At 42.2% G+C, this 16,619-nt stretch overlaps 1 protein-coding gene across 7 annotated transcripts in view; it reads right to left on the reverse strand.

The window, feature by feature from the left end:
- Positions 1-16,619, reverse strand: part of TANC1 (tetratricopeptide repeat, ankyrin repeat and coiled-coil containing 1) — a 244,374-nt gene that overhangs the window by 130,368 nt on the left and 97,387 nt on the right. For all 7 annotated transcript variants that reach the window (XM_069577403.1, XM_069577399.1, XM_069577397.1 and 4 more), the window contains exon 4: positions 2,397-2,597. In XM_069577403.1, coding sequence (XP_069433504.1) covers positions 2,397-2,597 — 201 coding nt within the window. The remainder of the gene's footprint in view (positions 1-2,396; positions 2,598-16,619) is intronic.

The following is a 16,619-nucleotide window of genomic DNA, read 5'->3' on the forward strand; positions in this document are numbered from 1 at the left end:
ATCATTAGCAACAACAGTGCTAACTTCTCAAATAGATGGCTATTTTAAAATCCAGTGCACGTTCACAACCATATGTCAACTATTTTTATAGGCAGGTAGACCATTAGGGCTCTGGATAATTTTCCAACAATATGGTTTAAACAGAAGTTTGTGTGTGTGTTTAACACTGGAAAAAATGTTGTTTACTGTCTGATGTATTCTGAGTCACTGCCACTTTTAAGCAAGCATCTCTGCCCTTGACTTTCCTTTTTGAATTAAAATTACCAAGATAATGAAACCAAATGACCACTGTGAGACATAAGTTTGCTGTTCACATTTAGGCAATCATCAAACACCGCCCCACCAGAGAAGAATGCGCTTAGTGTATTTAATTATCATTTGAACCAAAAGCATCTAATATGGAGACTATTTCCTTCATTCCATTAAAAGACTGAATTTTGCAGAATTAGGTATTCCCTTCCATTTGTAAGGCCTTGCAGAGAACATATTAGCATAAATAAATTTATTCCTATAGAGAAAAAACAAATTTTGAGATATTTTCTCAAAGCCAAAGACAGCTAATTTGGTGAGGACACAAGAGACAAAGTCTTGTCAGGGATTTCTCTGCAAGTTTGCCTGTAGCCTCAGTGAGACCCTTCTGGGTCTGACCGTTCTTGCCACACTGCCCAAGCTTGTCATGCCATGCATTGTTACCTGATGTCCCACGAAAATGCCACAAGGTAAGTAAATAGTAATTGTGAAGTGATGAATGTGCTCGCTAACCTTATTGTGGTAATAATTTTGTAATATATATATCAAATCACTACATTATATACCTTAAAGTTATAATGTTATGGGTCAATTATATTTCAAAAAAGCTGGGAAAAAAACATTTTAAAGTCCCATTAAAACTAACCTTGATTTTTTAATCAATAACAATATTTCTGAAATATAGTATGCCCCAGAGTTGCTCAGGTGTTCACCAATCTTAGGGCTCAAGAGGCATCAATTCATTTGCAGCAGCACAGACTACAGGAGGGAAACCTCTAGAACCTGGCTTCTATAAATGAGGTACACTTGGAGAAGACATCACACCTGCCTTCAATTATCAGACATAAGAAGCATACATACACTAATTCAAGGAAAATGGACAAATGATGAAGCTAATAAGAATAAAGGCAAAATCCTGTGCACAATTTGTAAAAAGCAGTAATTCCAATGGAGTAACTGGTGAAAGGGACAGTGTGGGAACTGGGACTTGAAACAAGGGAAGAAATCTGACAAAGAGATACAGCAGGGGGGGAGGGCAAAGAGAAGCAAGAAAGGACATTCCAGGAATTTCCCCAAATACTGATAAACAGGTCAAATTCCTTGGCACAGGAAATCACTTCATACCAAAAGGTTTCCAAGTTCCAGCTAATGACTAGATTGTAAACAATGTTGTCCAAAATAAGAAAGTTCTATAACAACAAAAGATTTTTGGACAATCACCAACTCACAGCACCAATGCTAACATTCAGAGCTTACAGTTTACCTTAATTTTACACCCTCCTTCAAACTGCAAATATCTACTACATGATTTAGAAATAACGCATATAACATATTGAAATTAGAAAAACAGAAGCCAACTTCACAGTCCCAGGGCATAGTTTAGATCAACTCCAAACACGTCTATTGTGTAAATGTAAACAATTCTTACACTGGCATACGGTCAATAAGGCCCCAGTTTATCTTGCCCTCAGTAAACAAATACTCAGAAAACCTAAAAGAAGATCAAAGAACTTTTATAACTCCAGGTATCAGCATCTTGGCAAGGCTTTCCTCACATCTGATTAAAGTTAGGTAACATTTGGGTTTTTACTGGTAAAGTAAAATGCAAAAAGTTACTAATAAAAAGTGAAGCCAAAATACTTCAAATAATCTATAAGTCCCTTGTCCTACCACTTCAAAGTCTGAATTTTCACCAACAATTAAATTTTATAGCTGTTCAAATGCTGGATGATGTAATCAAGGAAAATACATCAGTATATAATGCTAAGCAGTAATAAACAGACTGTTGTCAGATTACACTTGCCAAAATCCATAACCTTGTAAACATACCACAGCAAGTTTAGATTATAGCGTTTCTCTAATTTGTGAACAAGAAAACAAAACTGTTGGTTAATGTTAATATTGATAACATGAATCTTTGTAAAAGTCTAGTCTGGGCAATCAATATGGTTTACAGATAGGTTGAACTAAGGAAATCAATCTATCCAAATAATCTTTTTTTTTTTTTTTTAAGATCTCCTTCCAGAAGTTACCATAACAAAGAATAAAAACGTTCTGCTGGAAGATTTCTTGTAGGCACTAGCTTTGCCTAATTCCAACATATTCACTATTCACATAACCAAGAAGCCATTAGGGGACTTGTTTACCTGGGGACTTTTTGGTTGACCTTGATGGCACAGAGTGAGACTGTCGGGGCAGCAGAGGTGATGAAGGCAGAGACATGGAGACGCCTTTAGCCAAGCTCACCCTGTAGGCATCCTCTGCCACTGGAAGGCTGCTCACAGGAAACTCACCGCCATGGCCAGGCGGCAGGACTGGAGGGGAAGTCTCTGGACCAAAGTCGCCTCCTGGAGTGGAGAGAGAAAACCTTAGGTTAAGCCACAGATGCAAGGTTAATTCCTAAGAACTACATTCTTAGAATTCCAATATGCCATATGTGTACGTTGAGTTTTTTTTTTTTATGATTTTTTTTTTTAAAAGGATTCTCCTCTCATCCCATCCGCTTCACACTCCCCAGGGCGGAGTCCACCATCCTAAAACTCAACCAGCCCAAACCCTTAGTCATGAAACTGGAACCGTGGCTCATTGATGAAGCAGATTCTCCTCAATATTCAGCCCCTTAATGAACTTAAAGACAGACAAGCTTACTATTAAGAAATTAAACATTTTAAGGCACATATATTTTTTAAAATGCAGAGAATGCAATTAAAAAGAGAACACAGGGAAGGGAATATGTCGGCTAGAACCAGAACCTCTGAAAAAAATACAACCAGTCCTCAAGTACACAGCTGTTATGCTTTCCTCCTCGACACGAGGCATATACAAAGAAGCAACTGAGATGGTGCAAGAAGAAGAGATAAATTATTTTCCTGATGATTAAAAGAGCATCTTCAAGCTTTGAATTATATACAGCAAAACTAGAAAGGTACAGAAAGTTTTCCACAAGCTAACTTGTGTCTCTGACAGAAGTTATCCAACTGGTCCTTACCATGCCTTGCTGATTCCAAAAACCAAAGCCTGGATTTGAACTTACACCATTTATTTAGCCAGGTGGGAACTCAATTTTTGCAGATCTTTACACACAACACTCAAAAAGGATGTAATCCTAACTGTCAAGTCCCCAAAAGCTTCACCGTACTTGTTTTTCACATTAGGAGGCATGATGAAGTAGAGTCACTCCCTCCACAGACCAGGAGGGAGTAGGGAGGTGAAGAGTTTTAAAAGGGCGAACATGCTCAAGCACTGCTTTCAAAGGCAACTCAAAACCAGCAGAGCTGCGAACAGAAAAGCCACAGGTTCCACAAGGCGTAAGTTGGCACCATCAGAAAGTAATTTCAGTCTCAGCTGGGCTAGCTATGCTTGAAAGGGTTTTAATCAAGTTGGGGAACTAAATATCCAAACGACCTAAATTTGAAGAAATGACGAGAGTGACCAGGACACTCTCACAAGAATTTTCAAAAACAAGAACATTATGCAAACATGTAAGACAAATAACGTTCTTGTCCATGAGGAAGGTAAGCATGCAGGCTGGAGTTAATGGAGATCCTTACCTCCTAAGTCCCAGTGAAGGCCAATAACCCCCCTTCTTGCAAGCTCTGCCCACCCTGCTTCCGGAGTCTGCACTATAAGATACCACCAGCACCAGTTCCCATGACCCAGGAGCTAGTCTCACACCAACACAGACCTGCAAGAAATCTTTCAAAAACCACCTCCTTGACGTTTTAAGCCAGGGCATGAAGCTTCCCAGTTGTCTCCCCTTCAACAGTCTGGTGATGAAACAGATCTTAAGGCAGAACAGGAGATGCACCATAACACCAGCTCCCCCTGGGGCTGGTTCACCATGCTGAGACTTGAAGGGACAGCTGTTTGCTCTGGTCCAATATCAGGCACGCATGATCAGTCCCCCCACCACATTGGTCTCATCTTAGGAATGCAAACAGGTGCTGTGCCTTCAAGAATGATACCTGGTCACCTGATTCCTGGTTTGGCCAGAAACCCCCGAAGACAGACAAGAACATGGAAAGCACCAAGGCCACACACAGCCCAGGGAGTTACATACATAGGATGTGGAGGGCTTGAAGAGGCAACACTGGTTTTCCATGAGGTTTGAAGAGAGCTACCCTGCCCTGGGACTGCCCTTGCACTGCCAAGCCCACCAGCCTGGATACTCAAATGGCTATGGGGTGGCCTGATGGGAACAGGCACTGTCCCTTCCTACTCACACAGAAGTATCTCTGACTGAAAACAAACAAGCCCCAGATTTCAAGTCACCTCATCTGGATGAGGACACAAATGAGGGAGAAATGCATCTATTACAACACCACCAGAAATCAAACTGCAAAGCTGATTACCAAGAATGCATTTATTTTCTTAAATACTTAGAATTTTTCAATGTGATACATGAAGAAATTGGAGATTGAGGGGTAAAAGAGAATTAAAGTGTTTCCTAATTACAAATTCTGCCCATAAACTTTGTTTATATCAAGCAAAGCAAATATTTTCATTAACTGCAAGTCTGGTGGGGATGGGTTTCCAAAGAAAGCCATAACCATGAGGACCTTCGGCCTTCAGAGCAGCTGTGCTCCAGTACTTTGATTTTATGTGGTCTGCAATAAAACGGGACTTAGAGATGGGGCTGGGGGAGGGAAGGTTTCTATTTCAAGTTTACTTTGACATCTCACCATAACATCAGTCCCAAACATGCTGTTCTGTTGATTTGTTTTTAGACACAATTAAAGATCCCTAACTTCCAGCTTCCTTTCATCACAAAAGCACAGAGCAGAGAAAGCAGCTTTATGTATGAACAGGAGGCACAAAGATCCATTGGCTAAGAGGCTGGAGACAGCACTTGGAGTCTGGTGCTTTAACTGCATCAGACAAGGGGTTCAGGTCAAAGTCAGTCCAAGAGCATCACAAGGATGCCGACGCCAGTGCCAGAAAGAGAAAGTCTCTTAGCGGCATCCACAGGACTATACAATACTGGTTCTAGGCAACATGACACCAGAAATTCTTCGGTTGATTTAACATTCCCCAGCAGATGTTTAAAGAGGTTTAAGAGGAATTAAAAACATTTCACTGCAACAACCAGTACGGCAGGCACATTTCTTTTTAGCCTTGAAAAGATGTTTTTCTTTTACCTGTGACCTATTTTATTCCATACCTCAATTAAGTGACAGGAAGCACACCTCAATCCCCCTTCCTGTTGCTGAAACAAGAATGCCCAGGCCAGGTAGTTTGATGCATCCTCTCCAGGGTAGGAAAACCACATTATCAACCACCCGTGACTTACCAGCCCTCCTCCAGTTCCCCTGGCAGGTGTTTCCCATTTATTCACCATGGACACTCACATCCACCCCAACATACTTTCACTCTCAGAGACCATCTAATCCGATCACATGAATTCACAGACAAGACGCCAGGGCATAGGGGCTAACCGTAAAAACCAAGGTCAAGGCTCAGTTCAGTTCAGTCGCTCAGCTGTATCCGACTCTTTGTGACTCCATGAACCGCAGCACGCCAGGCCTCCCTGTCTATCACCAACTCCCGGAGTTCACTCAAACCCATGTCCATTGAGTCGGTGATGCCATCCAGCCATTTTATCCTCTGTCATCCCCTTCTCCTCCTGCCCTCAATCTTTCCCAGCATCAGGGCCTTTTCAAATGAGTTAGCTCTTTGCATCAAGTGGCCAAAGGACTGGAGTTTCAGCTTCAACATCAGTCCTTCCAATGAACACCCAGGACTGGTCTCCTTTAGGATGGACTGGTTGGATCTCCTTGCAGTCCAAGGGACTCTCAAGAGTCTTCTCCAACACCACAGTTCAAACGCATCAATTCTTCGGCGCTCAGCTTTCTTTATAGTCCAACTCTCCCATCCATACATGACCACTGGAAAAACCATAGCCTTGACTAGATGGACCTTTGTTGGCAAAGTAATATCTCTGCTTTTCAACATACTATCTAGGTTGGTCATAACTTTCCTTCCAAGGAGTAAGCATCTTTTAATTTCATGGCTGCAGTCACCATCTGCAGTGATTTTGAAGCCCCAAAAAATAAGTCAGCCAGTTTCCACTGTTTCCCCATCTATTTCCCATAAAGTGATGGGACTGGATGCCATGATCTTAGTTTTCTGAATGCTGAGCTCTAAGCCAACTTTTTTACTCTCCTCTTTCACTTTCATCAAGAGGCTCTTTAGTTCTTCACTTTCTGCCATAAGGGTGCTGTCATCTGCATATCTGAGGTTATTGATATTTCTCCCAGCAATCTTGACTCCTAGAACTCTCAAAGGCCCCCCAAGTGGCCGTCTCATGCTCTAACAACACACACACACACACACACACACACACACACACACACCCCTTTTCTTATTTTAAAATCACCAACTCTGAGTTTCAAAAATAAAAGACCAGAAAAGGCATAAGGGTATAAGGTTCTTCCTGTTTGTAATTCATATAAGCAAATATCCATATATATATATATATATGTAGTAAATAAAAACAAATACACATACATATATTCTTTCACACAAGAAAACTAAATCCAAGTAATAGTTTGCAAAGATAATAGAATTATCAAAGGGGATAAAGTCATCCAATAAGGCTTTCTTAATTGGCAGAAATAGCTTTTGATAATAGTTCTTTAATTTTTTTCCACTATTATAGACTGTGAAAAAGGATTTAAACTCATAATGGAAGAAAATGCAAACCTGGGAGATGATGAATGTTTTAAGGCAGCTGTGCAGAATGGCTATGTCCAGCACTAGAGATTAAAGTACATGGAGTGCAGGATTAGGGAAGGATTTTAAAAAACGAGGGCAACAAAGCCAGGGAGATGAAAGTAAAAGTGCATTTCTGAAAAGAGAAGACCTGAGAGAGGCAAGAGTGAGCTTCGACATTCAGGTAAATAGGTCTGCAGATGCAGGAAATCAGATTTCCATTTATTGTGCCATTGAAGTGGCAAGCTGGGGGAGGGGGGAATGGAAGCTTAGAATAGAAAACAGAAAAGATGTTCTGTTTATCCAGTTCCAGAACACAGGACTGGTGCGATACGCTTAACTAGGGCATTACATGTGTTAGGGCATCTTTTGTGCAGTGCCTGCCCAGGAGCGCACTCATGTTTCTTAACCGTATCTTCCATCGTAAAGCTTTGTATCCATATAACTCATGTCTATTTACAGAAACCTAGAAAATTGGAAAAGATTTCCTCCCACAAGATCCAATATCATTTTTGGAACCTTGAGAAGTCTCTCTCTGAAAGCTCTTTAAACCATTTTACATCTTATAGGATCTCCCAAGCATCGAGCCAGAGCTTACTGTTGATGTGCATTTTCAAAAAGAAAGATTAATGTATTCAAGAAAGCAATTTTCCAAAACATTCTTCACACAGTCATGACTAATTCTCAAACAATACCGCTAAAAGGCAACAAAGCCGCTAACCCCAGAACACAGAAAAATCTGGTCAATAGGACAAGCTCACCCTTTTGTCTTCAAAACTCCAGAGGGTTCTGAAGAGAGCTTAGTGAGGACTATCCTCACAGCTTTATTCTTAATACTCGAGGGTTACAGAACCAAATGTACTTTATCCAGAAACAGATGAGTAACACACTAGTATTTCCTCTCGAATTGTCAAAGTTTTCCTTCAAGGCAGGCATGTCACCCTGCAAGGGAGTCTGAACCTCTAAGAATATGTATATGACCTCAGAACACTTCCACTCCCAAGCCCCAGAGGGGTGCACTGTAATAGAATAAGTACTTTTTTAGTTGTACTACATGTTAGGACAAGGTTTCAGGCACTTTATATCACTGTAACCACCTCAGGAAGCAGGTGTGGGCTGCCCTGGTGGCTCAGCGGTAAAGAATCCGCTTGCAATGCAGGAGACCCAGGTTCAATCCCTGGGTCAGAAAGATTCCCTAGAGGAGGGCATGGCAACCCACTCCACTATGTTTGCCTGGAAAATCACACAGAGGAGCCGGGCGTGCTACAGTCCATGGGGTTGCGAAAGAGTTGGACACGACTTGGCGACTAAACCATCTCCAACAGAAAGGAGTTGCTAGTGTTACGTCCATCCTGCAACAAGGAAACTGAGGCTCAGAAAGAATCAAGAATCTCCATCAAGGACACCAACAAACGGCAGAGTCAGGTCCGAAGCCAGGCAGTCCAATCCAGAGTCCATTCTCTTTTTCCTGTTCCCCTAAGAAAAGGCTATTGAGATAAGCCCTTCCACCATGCGTTGTTTAGTGTACTTAACGGGAAAAGCCAAAAATAGTCTATGTAGGTCTACACGCAGTGCCGGGCCATGGTGAGAAGAAATCCGTCCCTTCATCTATTTTCACTCTTCGTGCTGGCTGTTTAATTAGCTCCAGCACTCCTGGAACACTCCATTTGGGAGGCACCCAGGCCCAGGCATCATTAATTTCCTTTCTGTCACACTTTATGCTGTCACCATACAGGCAAAGTGGATCCGAGAGAGATGTTTAGTCATCAGGCACCCTAAATAGTTTCTTCTCATTTCACTTTGTACTGTAAATGCATTAAATCTTGTAGCCTCTGGGCCTGCAGTCTCTGCCCAGGATGGAGGCACTGATTGCCATTCCCACCACACAGGACACAGAATCCTGCCACTTTGCCAGGCTAGGTGATGAAGGGGTCAGTGGGGCAGTTGTAGCCAAAAGCAACCTGGCTTCTAGGTTCATCTTAAATCTGCATGGATTCATTATTCTACATCTCCAGCATTCCCCACGGGTCCTGTCTGAAACTCCACACTTGCATTCTGAGATTTGCCAGGCCCACTGCACACACCCGGAGCAGCAGTTCCCAGCTCTCCTCGCTGCCTCACAGAAGGGAGCCCAGGCCCTCACGGAGGACGCCACAGGGAGCAGTCAGGGGCTCAGCAACACACCGGCCAGTGAAAGCTCCCCACGTGATTCTCAGGTGCACGCAGGAGGGAGAACCACTGAAGACGGAGAGACCACAAGAAAGGAGACAGAAAGATCTGAAAAGTTCGTGCTCCTATTACGAGATGGTGGGGTATTGGGAGGAAATGAAAAGGAAAACAAACTCAAGGGAATACTCCATCATGCGGATGATTAAATAAAGGTTCCCATTATTCACAGTGTGTATCCTTCAGTGTGTGTGTGTGTGTGTATATATACACATGTGCATGCACACAGTGTATGTTTACATGATACACGTGTATATCATGTAAACATACATACTTGTACATGCATGGAAGGTCTCTAAGAAGGACACACAGGAACCACGTGCAGTGGATGCTCTGGGAACAGGAACTGCCCAGCTGGGAGCCTGGATGGGAGGTAAATACACTTTTAACTGGTTTATATTTTTTTCCTATGTGCATATGCTTCCTCTAAATATTTTAAATTTGCATTCTTAGGATTGAGACAGGGGTGGATATGAAGATCTTAAGTCTAACAGGGCCACACACCACAGCTTAACTTGGCAAGTGGGAGAGATGAAGTTTCATCCCATAAAGACTGCTCAAAGTGACAGTGGATGTGCTTGACAGGTGGATGCAGGACAGGGGAGTAAGGAGAGCCCTATGCCCCGCCCCGAAGGGAGTCAGATTCTTGGCAGCTCCCATCGTGTAGCACATGTCTCCTCTCTCTCATCCTCCACCCTGGCTACTCCATGACCTAGTCATCTCCACTGCTGGGGGTGGAGTGTGGGCACACTTGTGGATGCAGCTCACAGGATAATCCAAAGCCCTAGGCAAACACTGGTCTTCCCAGGTGGCTCAGTGGTAAAGAACCCGCCTGCAAATGCAAGAACCGCAGGTTCGACCCCTGGTCCGGGACGATCCCCTGGAGAAGGAAACGGCAAGCCACGCCAGTATTCTTGCCTGGAGAATCCCATGAACAGAGGAGCCTGGCGGGCTACAGTCCATGGGGTTGCAAAGAGTCAGACACAACTGAGTGACTAAATAACAACAACAGGGAAACATGAGGTCTGCCAGGGACAGGGCGGGATGAGGGGAAGGAAGGCTGGGGGTCTGTTAAGTGCGGGGTAGGGGAATAAGCAGAGGCTAAACAAGGAAAGGAATGAGGCAGGACAGGACCAAAGAGCCCAGAGGTAACAGGAAGAGGGGGCAGCCCATAGCGGAGTTGGGTGGAGGCGGAACACAGGCAGGAAAATCACGAATTCCTTCTCCAGGGATCTTCCCAAGCCAGGGATGAAGCCTGGGCCTCCTGCACTGCAGGCAGATTTTCTATGACTGAGACACCAGGGAAGCCCTAACCTAGTGTGACCTCAGTTTAATTTGACTGTATCTACCAAGACCCTACTTCCAAATAAGGCCACTTTCACAGCTATCAAGTACTAGGACTTCAACACTTGCTTTTCAAAGGGACACAATTCCAATTCTCTTCTCCAATACCAAGAGCCAATAAGCCAAAAAAGCAGTATCTTTTAATCCTGAGGGAGCAAAGAGCATGACCAAACCTCATAAAGCCAAACCAAGTTTTCTATTAAGAGTGTGTGTGTGTGTGTGCACGCGTGTGTGTGTGTGTGTGTGAAGTCGCTCAGTCATGTCCGACTCTTTGTGACCCCATGGACTGTAGCCCGGCAGGCTCCTCTGTCCATGGGATTCTCCAGGCAAGAATACTGGAGTGGGTGTAGTACCAAACAAACAAATTTTCAGACACCTGTCAAAGGCTCAGGAAACGCACAGCCCATTTATCCTTTTTGAGGAAGAAGTTAACTTAAAAATCAAAATCAGCTACTCAACAGTGGGGACATTATGACTGGAAGGAAAAGAGCAATAAACTATAACTCAAGCCCAGCCTTCAGACACTTCACTCAACTATCCCTCTTCAGCCTCCATTCCCTTTTCATTCAGGAAATGTGTTTTTCGAACCATATCCTTCATCCCATGGTGCAGAAAGAATCTCTTACTTTATCTGGTGACCTCTTAAAACAATAGTGCCTTGTGCCAGAACTGGCTAAAAATGGCTAGCATTTTTTACATGATAGTGATATTGGGCAGAGAAAGCTCTCTTTACTGCTCCCCACCAACACCCTACCCCAAACAAGAAGAGTATCACAGAACACCACCACCACCACTTTCGTTGCCAAGGAACTGAGATTACAAAAAAAGAAAAATACAAGTTTACCACGTGATCATTCTTTCAAACACCTGGGATAAACATTTAAGCTAGTGTACACAATTTTGTACATGTCATATGATGACAATAGGAAAATAATATACACCACCAAAAACGAGAAGTAAATTTAATAAAATGTTGATGGTGGTTACTCCTAAGAGAGTGAGAAGTATCAACGTTTTCCCCCTTCCTTTTACATTTTACGGTTGACATATGTTCTGACATTTTTATAATTAGAATGCTTTGTAAGATAAAACACACTTTTCCAGTAAACATTTATGTGAAACAAAAATTTGTATCTATCTTCTTTTACTTACAGAGGTTTCCTAGCGAAAAGCCCCTCCACTGGATACCTGTCAAGGCTCTGTCCTCATGAGTTCCCTTCTTCAAGAAGGAGGGCTCATTCTTCCTTTATCCAGCCTCTTCTAACCATGTCCACTGGTTTTACTTAACCCACCAGGCTGACCTGCCCAAACTACCCACAGTCATCATTCTCCCAGGTTTTACTGATGGGGATAGTCCTCCTTGTTGACCTCCTTGTTCCCACAGTGAAGTTCTGGACTGGCTTCCTATAACAGACCTCATGTTGTCCAAGATCCAGTTCCTGACCCTATACAGTTGACCCTTAAATAAGGTTGGTTGAACTGAACGGGTCCGCTTACAGATTTTTTTTTCAGCAGTATAATCTCAGTATTATGCAATCTGTGGTTGGCTGAATGCATGGATGAGAAATTGCATATTCAGAGGAACCATGTAGATGGAGGGATAACTATAAGCTATATGCAGAATTTCAACATCAAAGAGGGTCATGACAGCACCCTTCCAGGCTGTTCAGAGGTCAACTGTATAAAGTAGTCAAAAGGAACTTCAAGGTGCTGGCTCTGTTTATATCTTTCTCTGCTTTTAACTCCCAAGTTCCAACCAATGAATCCTTCCCTTCACATAAAACTGCAACCTGAATATACCCTCTTATTTGTAATGACAGGGAGAACTCTGCTCTATACACAGAACTTTCTTGAGGGGGTCGGGGGGCTGTGACCAAAGAATGAGGGTAAGACCACTACCTCCACGTCCCACATCTGTGTGAGAGCACCCCGAACTGTGCCAGAAGGCAGCCCTGGGGACTGCCCTGGCACACTGGAGCAGCTCCTAAAGCCATTCTCTACCTCAGTCACACACCTTGTACTGTGGTAACTACTGGAACTCACTTACCCTAAAGCACTGTATTAAGTACCCAGATAACACATCAGTATTTATAAGTTTTCTGTTTTAATTCTGTGTCGGTGTTCACTGGTATCTGCTCTAATGATGAAGATGATTAAGCTAGCTATTATTAAGATGTTACTTGATGTACCAGACCCCCTGCTAAGCATTTTATACCCATTAGCTAATTTATTCAACCTATTCCATTGGAAGTAAATGCTGTCATTATCCCCAGGTACAGATGAGGAAACTAAGGCTTAGGGAGGCTAAGCAGGTTGTCTGTAAGTGGCAGGTCCAGATGTGAACACACAGAATCCTCAGTCACAGCACTGCCCTGGCCTGCCTCCCCAACCCCTGCAGATACCCTGACCAAGCTGCAGATGGAGCGTGGAGCGCTGTTGGGTGCTTAAGAGATTCTGACTATCATTCACTGACAGTTTAGCAAGTCATGTTCCTCTGAATGATAATCATCAGGAACATTCTGTCAGATTGGACATGCTGACATTTTGGGGGTGGAAAAATAAGTGGAGGGGAAAAGACTTTTAGAACAATACCATAACCAGTACACCACCCCCTCACTGACTACTCAAATCCAAACCCTGGCAGTCCCCTGTCAGCAGAGCTGTCTGCCAACAGCCCTCGTTACAAGAGCAAGGGCGAGTCGAGAGAGCAGTACCATGCATCCTGCTTCAACTCCTTACAAGGAAAATGGGATCTATAAACATTTGGGGGAAAATGCCTCAAAGTTTCCAGGCAGCATTTAAACTTTCTCCCCCACAAACAGATTAAAAATGCAATGCAACCAACTCAGTACAAATTCTAGAAAGCAGCAGAATAAATCAATTGCGTACGTGTGGCTATTTATCAAGATCCCTTTCAGGCCTGTATTGGGGCACAGGGAATAGGGGAGAGAAAGAGATGACTTTTCACTCTCTGCCTCTGTCATTTCATTTGCTGTCTTCCTGCGGTATCATTAGCACCATCACCAAAACCACGACAAAAAAGAAAGAAAGAAAGAAGGAGAAAAAAAGCATTGCTCAGTTTTTGAAGCAGCAGCCTCAATGACATGTCTGGTAAAATATCTTAGCAACAATGTCAATATTGTCTCACCACAGCTAACCATATTAACATTCCACTCTAATCATGATTTCTCAAATATAAAATGGAACTTGCATTATTCACTTCATTCATTCTCTGAGTATCAGTCGGGGAAGGGGGGGGGCAGTTTTCCAACAATTTTGATAAAGCTGCATGAAAAATGAACACAACATTGTAAATCAACTATAACAGTCAATTCAAATAAATGTCTGTCTATCCTGGGATAAACCATAATGGAAAAGAATATTAAAAAGAATGCATATATATATTTGTATGTACAGCAGAAATTAACACATTATAAATCAACCATACTTCGATTAAAAATAATTCAACATCAAAATTATATTCAATGCTATTCAGTTTTGTGTATCTCACCTGCAAGTATGAGAATAAGCAAGTGTTGATGAGCAACTGGCATAAACACAAGGACCATACTGACAAATTACTTTGATCAAATCCCATCCCTTGTTATTTCTGTAATGGAATGCCTTCACTCATCTGTTTGTACATCTATATTTCAAATTCATTTTTATAGGGCTGCCAGGACCGGTTTACTAGATAATGGAGGCGCTCCTTTTCCTAGGAATCTTCAAAGTCACAAACACACACTTCTTGTCATGGCTGGCTGGGGCTGGCTCTGCAGAGACACAGGAACAAATGGCATGCCAGTGGCTCCCACGCCTGGCTGACCACTCAAAAGCCATTTTAAAACCAGTACAGGAGCTTGGGTCCCACTGCTGGTGAGTGAGTTACTAGGTCTGGTGGGAACTTGAATCACAAGTGCCTGCAATGAACTAGCCAGGTTTAGAAATCCCCACACTAGGGCCTTCTCTGCCAAATCTGAGGAGAACACACAATCTCGTAGGTAGAACCCTTCGAAAGCACACAGATTATCTTCACAGAATGCTGGTGGCAGATCCTCGCTGTTCAGATCTCACATTCCTCCCCCTTCTCCCTCCTTGCAAACACATGCCATCCCAGACGTTAGCAGCAACTGACCCAGAGCACTCCACCAGGGCCAGGCCTGCTACACAGCTCTCTCCTCCTGCACCAGATGGAATGGCCAGAGCCACGTCTGCCACATAGATAAGGGAACGGAGAAGACAAAAATAATCTGAAATGCCACTGTTTACTAATGCCAAAAGGAGAGAGTCAAGGGGCAGAAACAAAGAAGCCAGAAGTGTATAGAAATGATCATAAATTATAATAAGAACTACCATTTATAAAATGCTTACAGTGGTCCAGACACTGTTCCAGGTACTTAACTCACCGAATCCTCAGGATGATCAACAACCCTCTGAGGCAGATGCTGTAATCATGCCCATTTTACAGATGCAAAAATGTAAACAGTGAGGTTAGGCAACTTGACCTGGGAGCTGAACCTATGCAACCGGCTCCTATACTGTACTGAACATAAAGTTTTGGAGACAAACTGGATTCAAATCATAGCTCCTTCACTTAGCAACTGTGCAGTCTTAACCTAGTTATTTTATTTCTACTGATAAGCTACTGTTTATACAAGTTTGTCACACTGTCTAATACACAGTTGAACATTCAAAAAGCAACCTTTATTAGTACTGCCATATTTTGCCCCAGGGGTTTCACTTCCTAGTTTTTTTCAATATTGAAGATGAAAAATATCTCACTACTCCCTCACAACATCTGAGTATCAAAAAATTCATTATATAAATTTAAATATCTGTATATTTCCTTGCTTAATAGGCATTTTCCAAAACCAGAAACAAATGTGAAAGCAAAACAAACGTTCTTCATCATCATGATGCCTGTTTAAAAAAATTCATTTCATTTGACTTTCACAATTATTCTATGACACCGATAGAGATTGTTACCTTCATTTTATAGGCAAGAAAACTGAGGTTCAGAAAAATGAAGCAATTTGTTCAAAGAGAACTAGTAGGTACATTCAAACTGGAACGCTTACCTAAGCTTCCTGAAGCCAAACCTGCGCTTATCCATCTTTAAGATGCTGCTTCCATAAATCAGAAGAGATCTGAAGTACTGTTTGGGAGCCCAATAGCCATGGTAACAATTTAATGGATAGTGGGGGCAGGGGGTGGGGGTGGAAACCAGAATTTCTAATCTTCAGACTCTTGGAGCTAAGGATATAGCTCTAAGAGATTTAATCAGATTAGCAGCATCAAAACTCTCACATGAAGCAGGGAAAGAAAGCCGATCTCCCTGAAATAATGACTTATAACCTCAGTCAGTTTTCAATACTGAACTTACAGAATTAAAACAAAATCCTTCCCTTAATCCTGTCAAAAATGGAGTCTGAGTTATATGAATCTTTTTTTTTTTTAAGTTTTATAATTCAAAATTAAACATGACATGTTTCACTTGCTTAGAACTCTGGCTACTTAACCGTCAATGGTTAACACCACTTACCAAAATGTTAAAACATCTACTGAACTCAACAGAAAATCAGGTAAATAAACAGGCAGGAAAGAGAAAGAAATGCAAATTTTGTTGTCAAATAGTTATATACTATCTGCCAAGCGTGGATTCAAGTAATTTATAAACATTAACTCATGTAATCCTCATAAGTAACCCATGAGGCACAGAAAGTTTAGTTAATTTGCTCAAGTTCACATAGCTGGTAAACTATGGAGCCAGGCTACCAAATCCAGGCAATATGGTCTCAAATAGCTAATGACATATTTAAATGTGTTTGGATTCATTCTAAAGAACTGCAAAATCAAAGCTTACTGGAAAAATTAAGTCAGTCATTTGTTTAGTCACGTGCTTATCAGCAGAGGTTATATCCATTCTCACATATTGAAGGCAGAACTGTGAATTTAATGCCACATTTTTGAAGGGCAATTTGACAAAATTTAGAAAAATTATAAACGAATGAACTTGTTAATCAACAATTTTTCTTACAACTATTTTTATGAGAGGACAGGGAGTGAGGCACAAGGAGATTTATTCTAGC

This window comes from Ovis canadensis, chromosome 2 (genome assembly GCF_042477335.2).
Source record: "Ovis canadensis isolate MfBH-ARS-UI-01 breed Bighorn chromosome 2, ARS-UI_OviCan_v2, whole genome shotgun sequence".
NCBI lineage: Eukaryota > Metazoa > Chordata > Mammalia > Artiodactyla > Bovidae > Ovis > Ovis canadensis.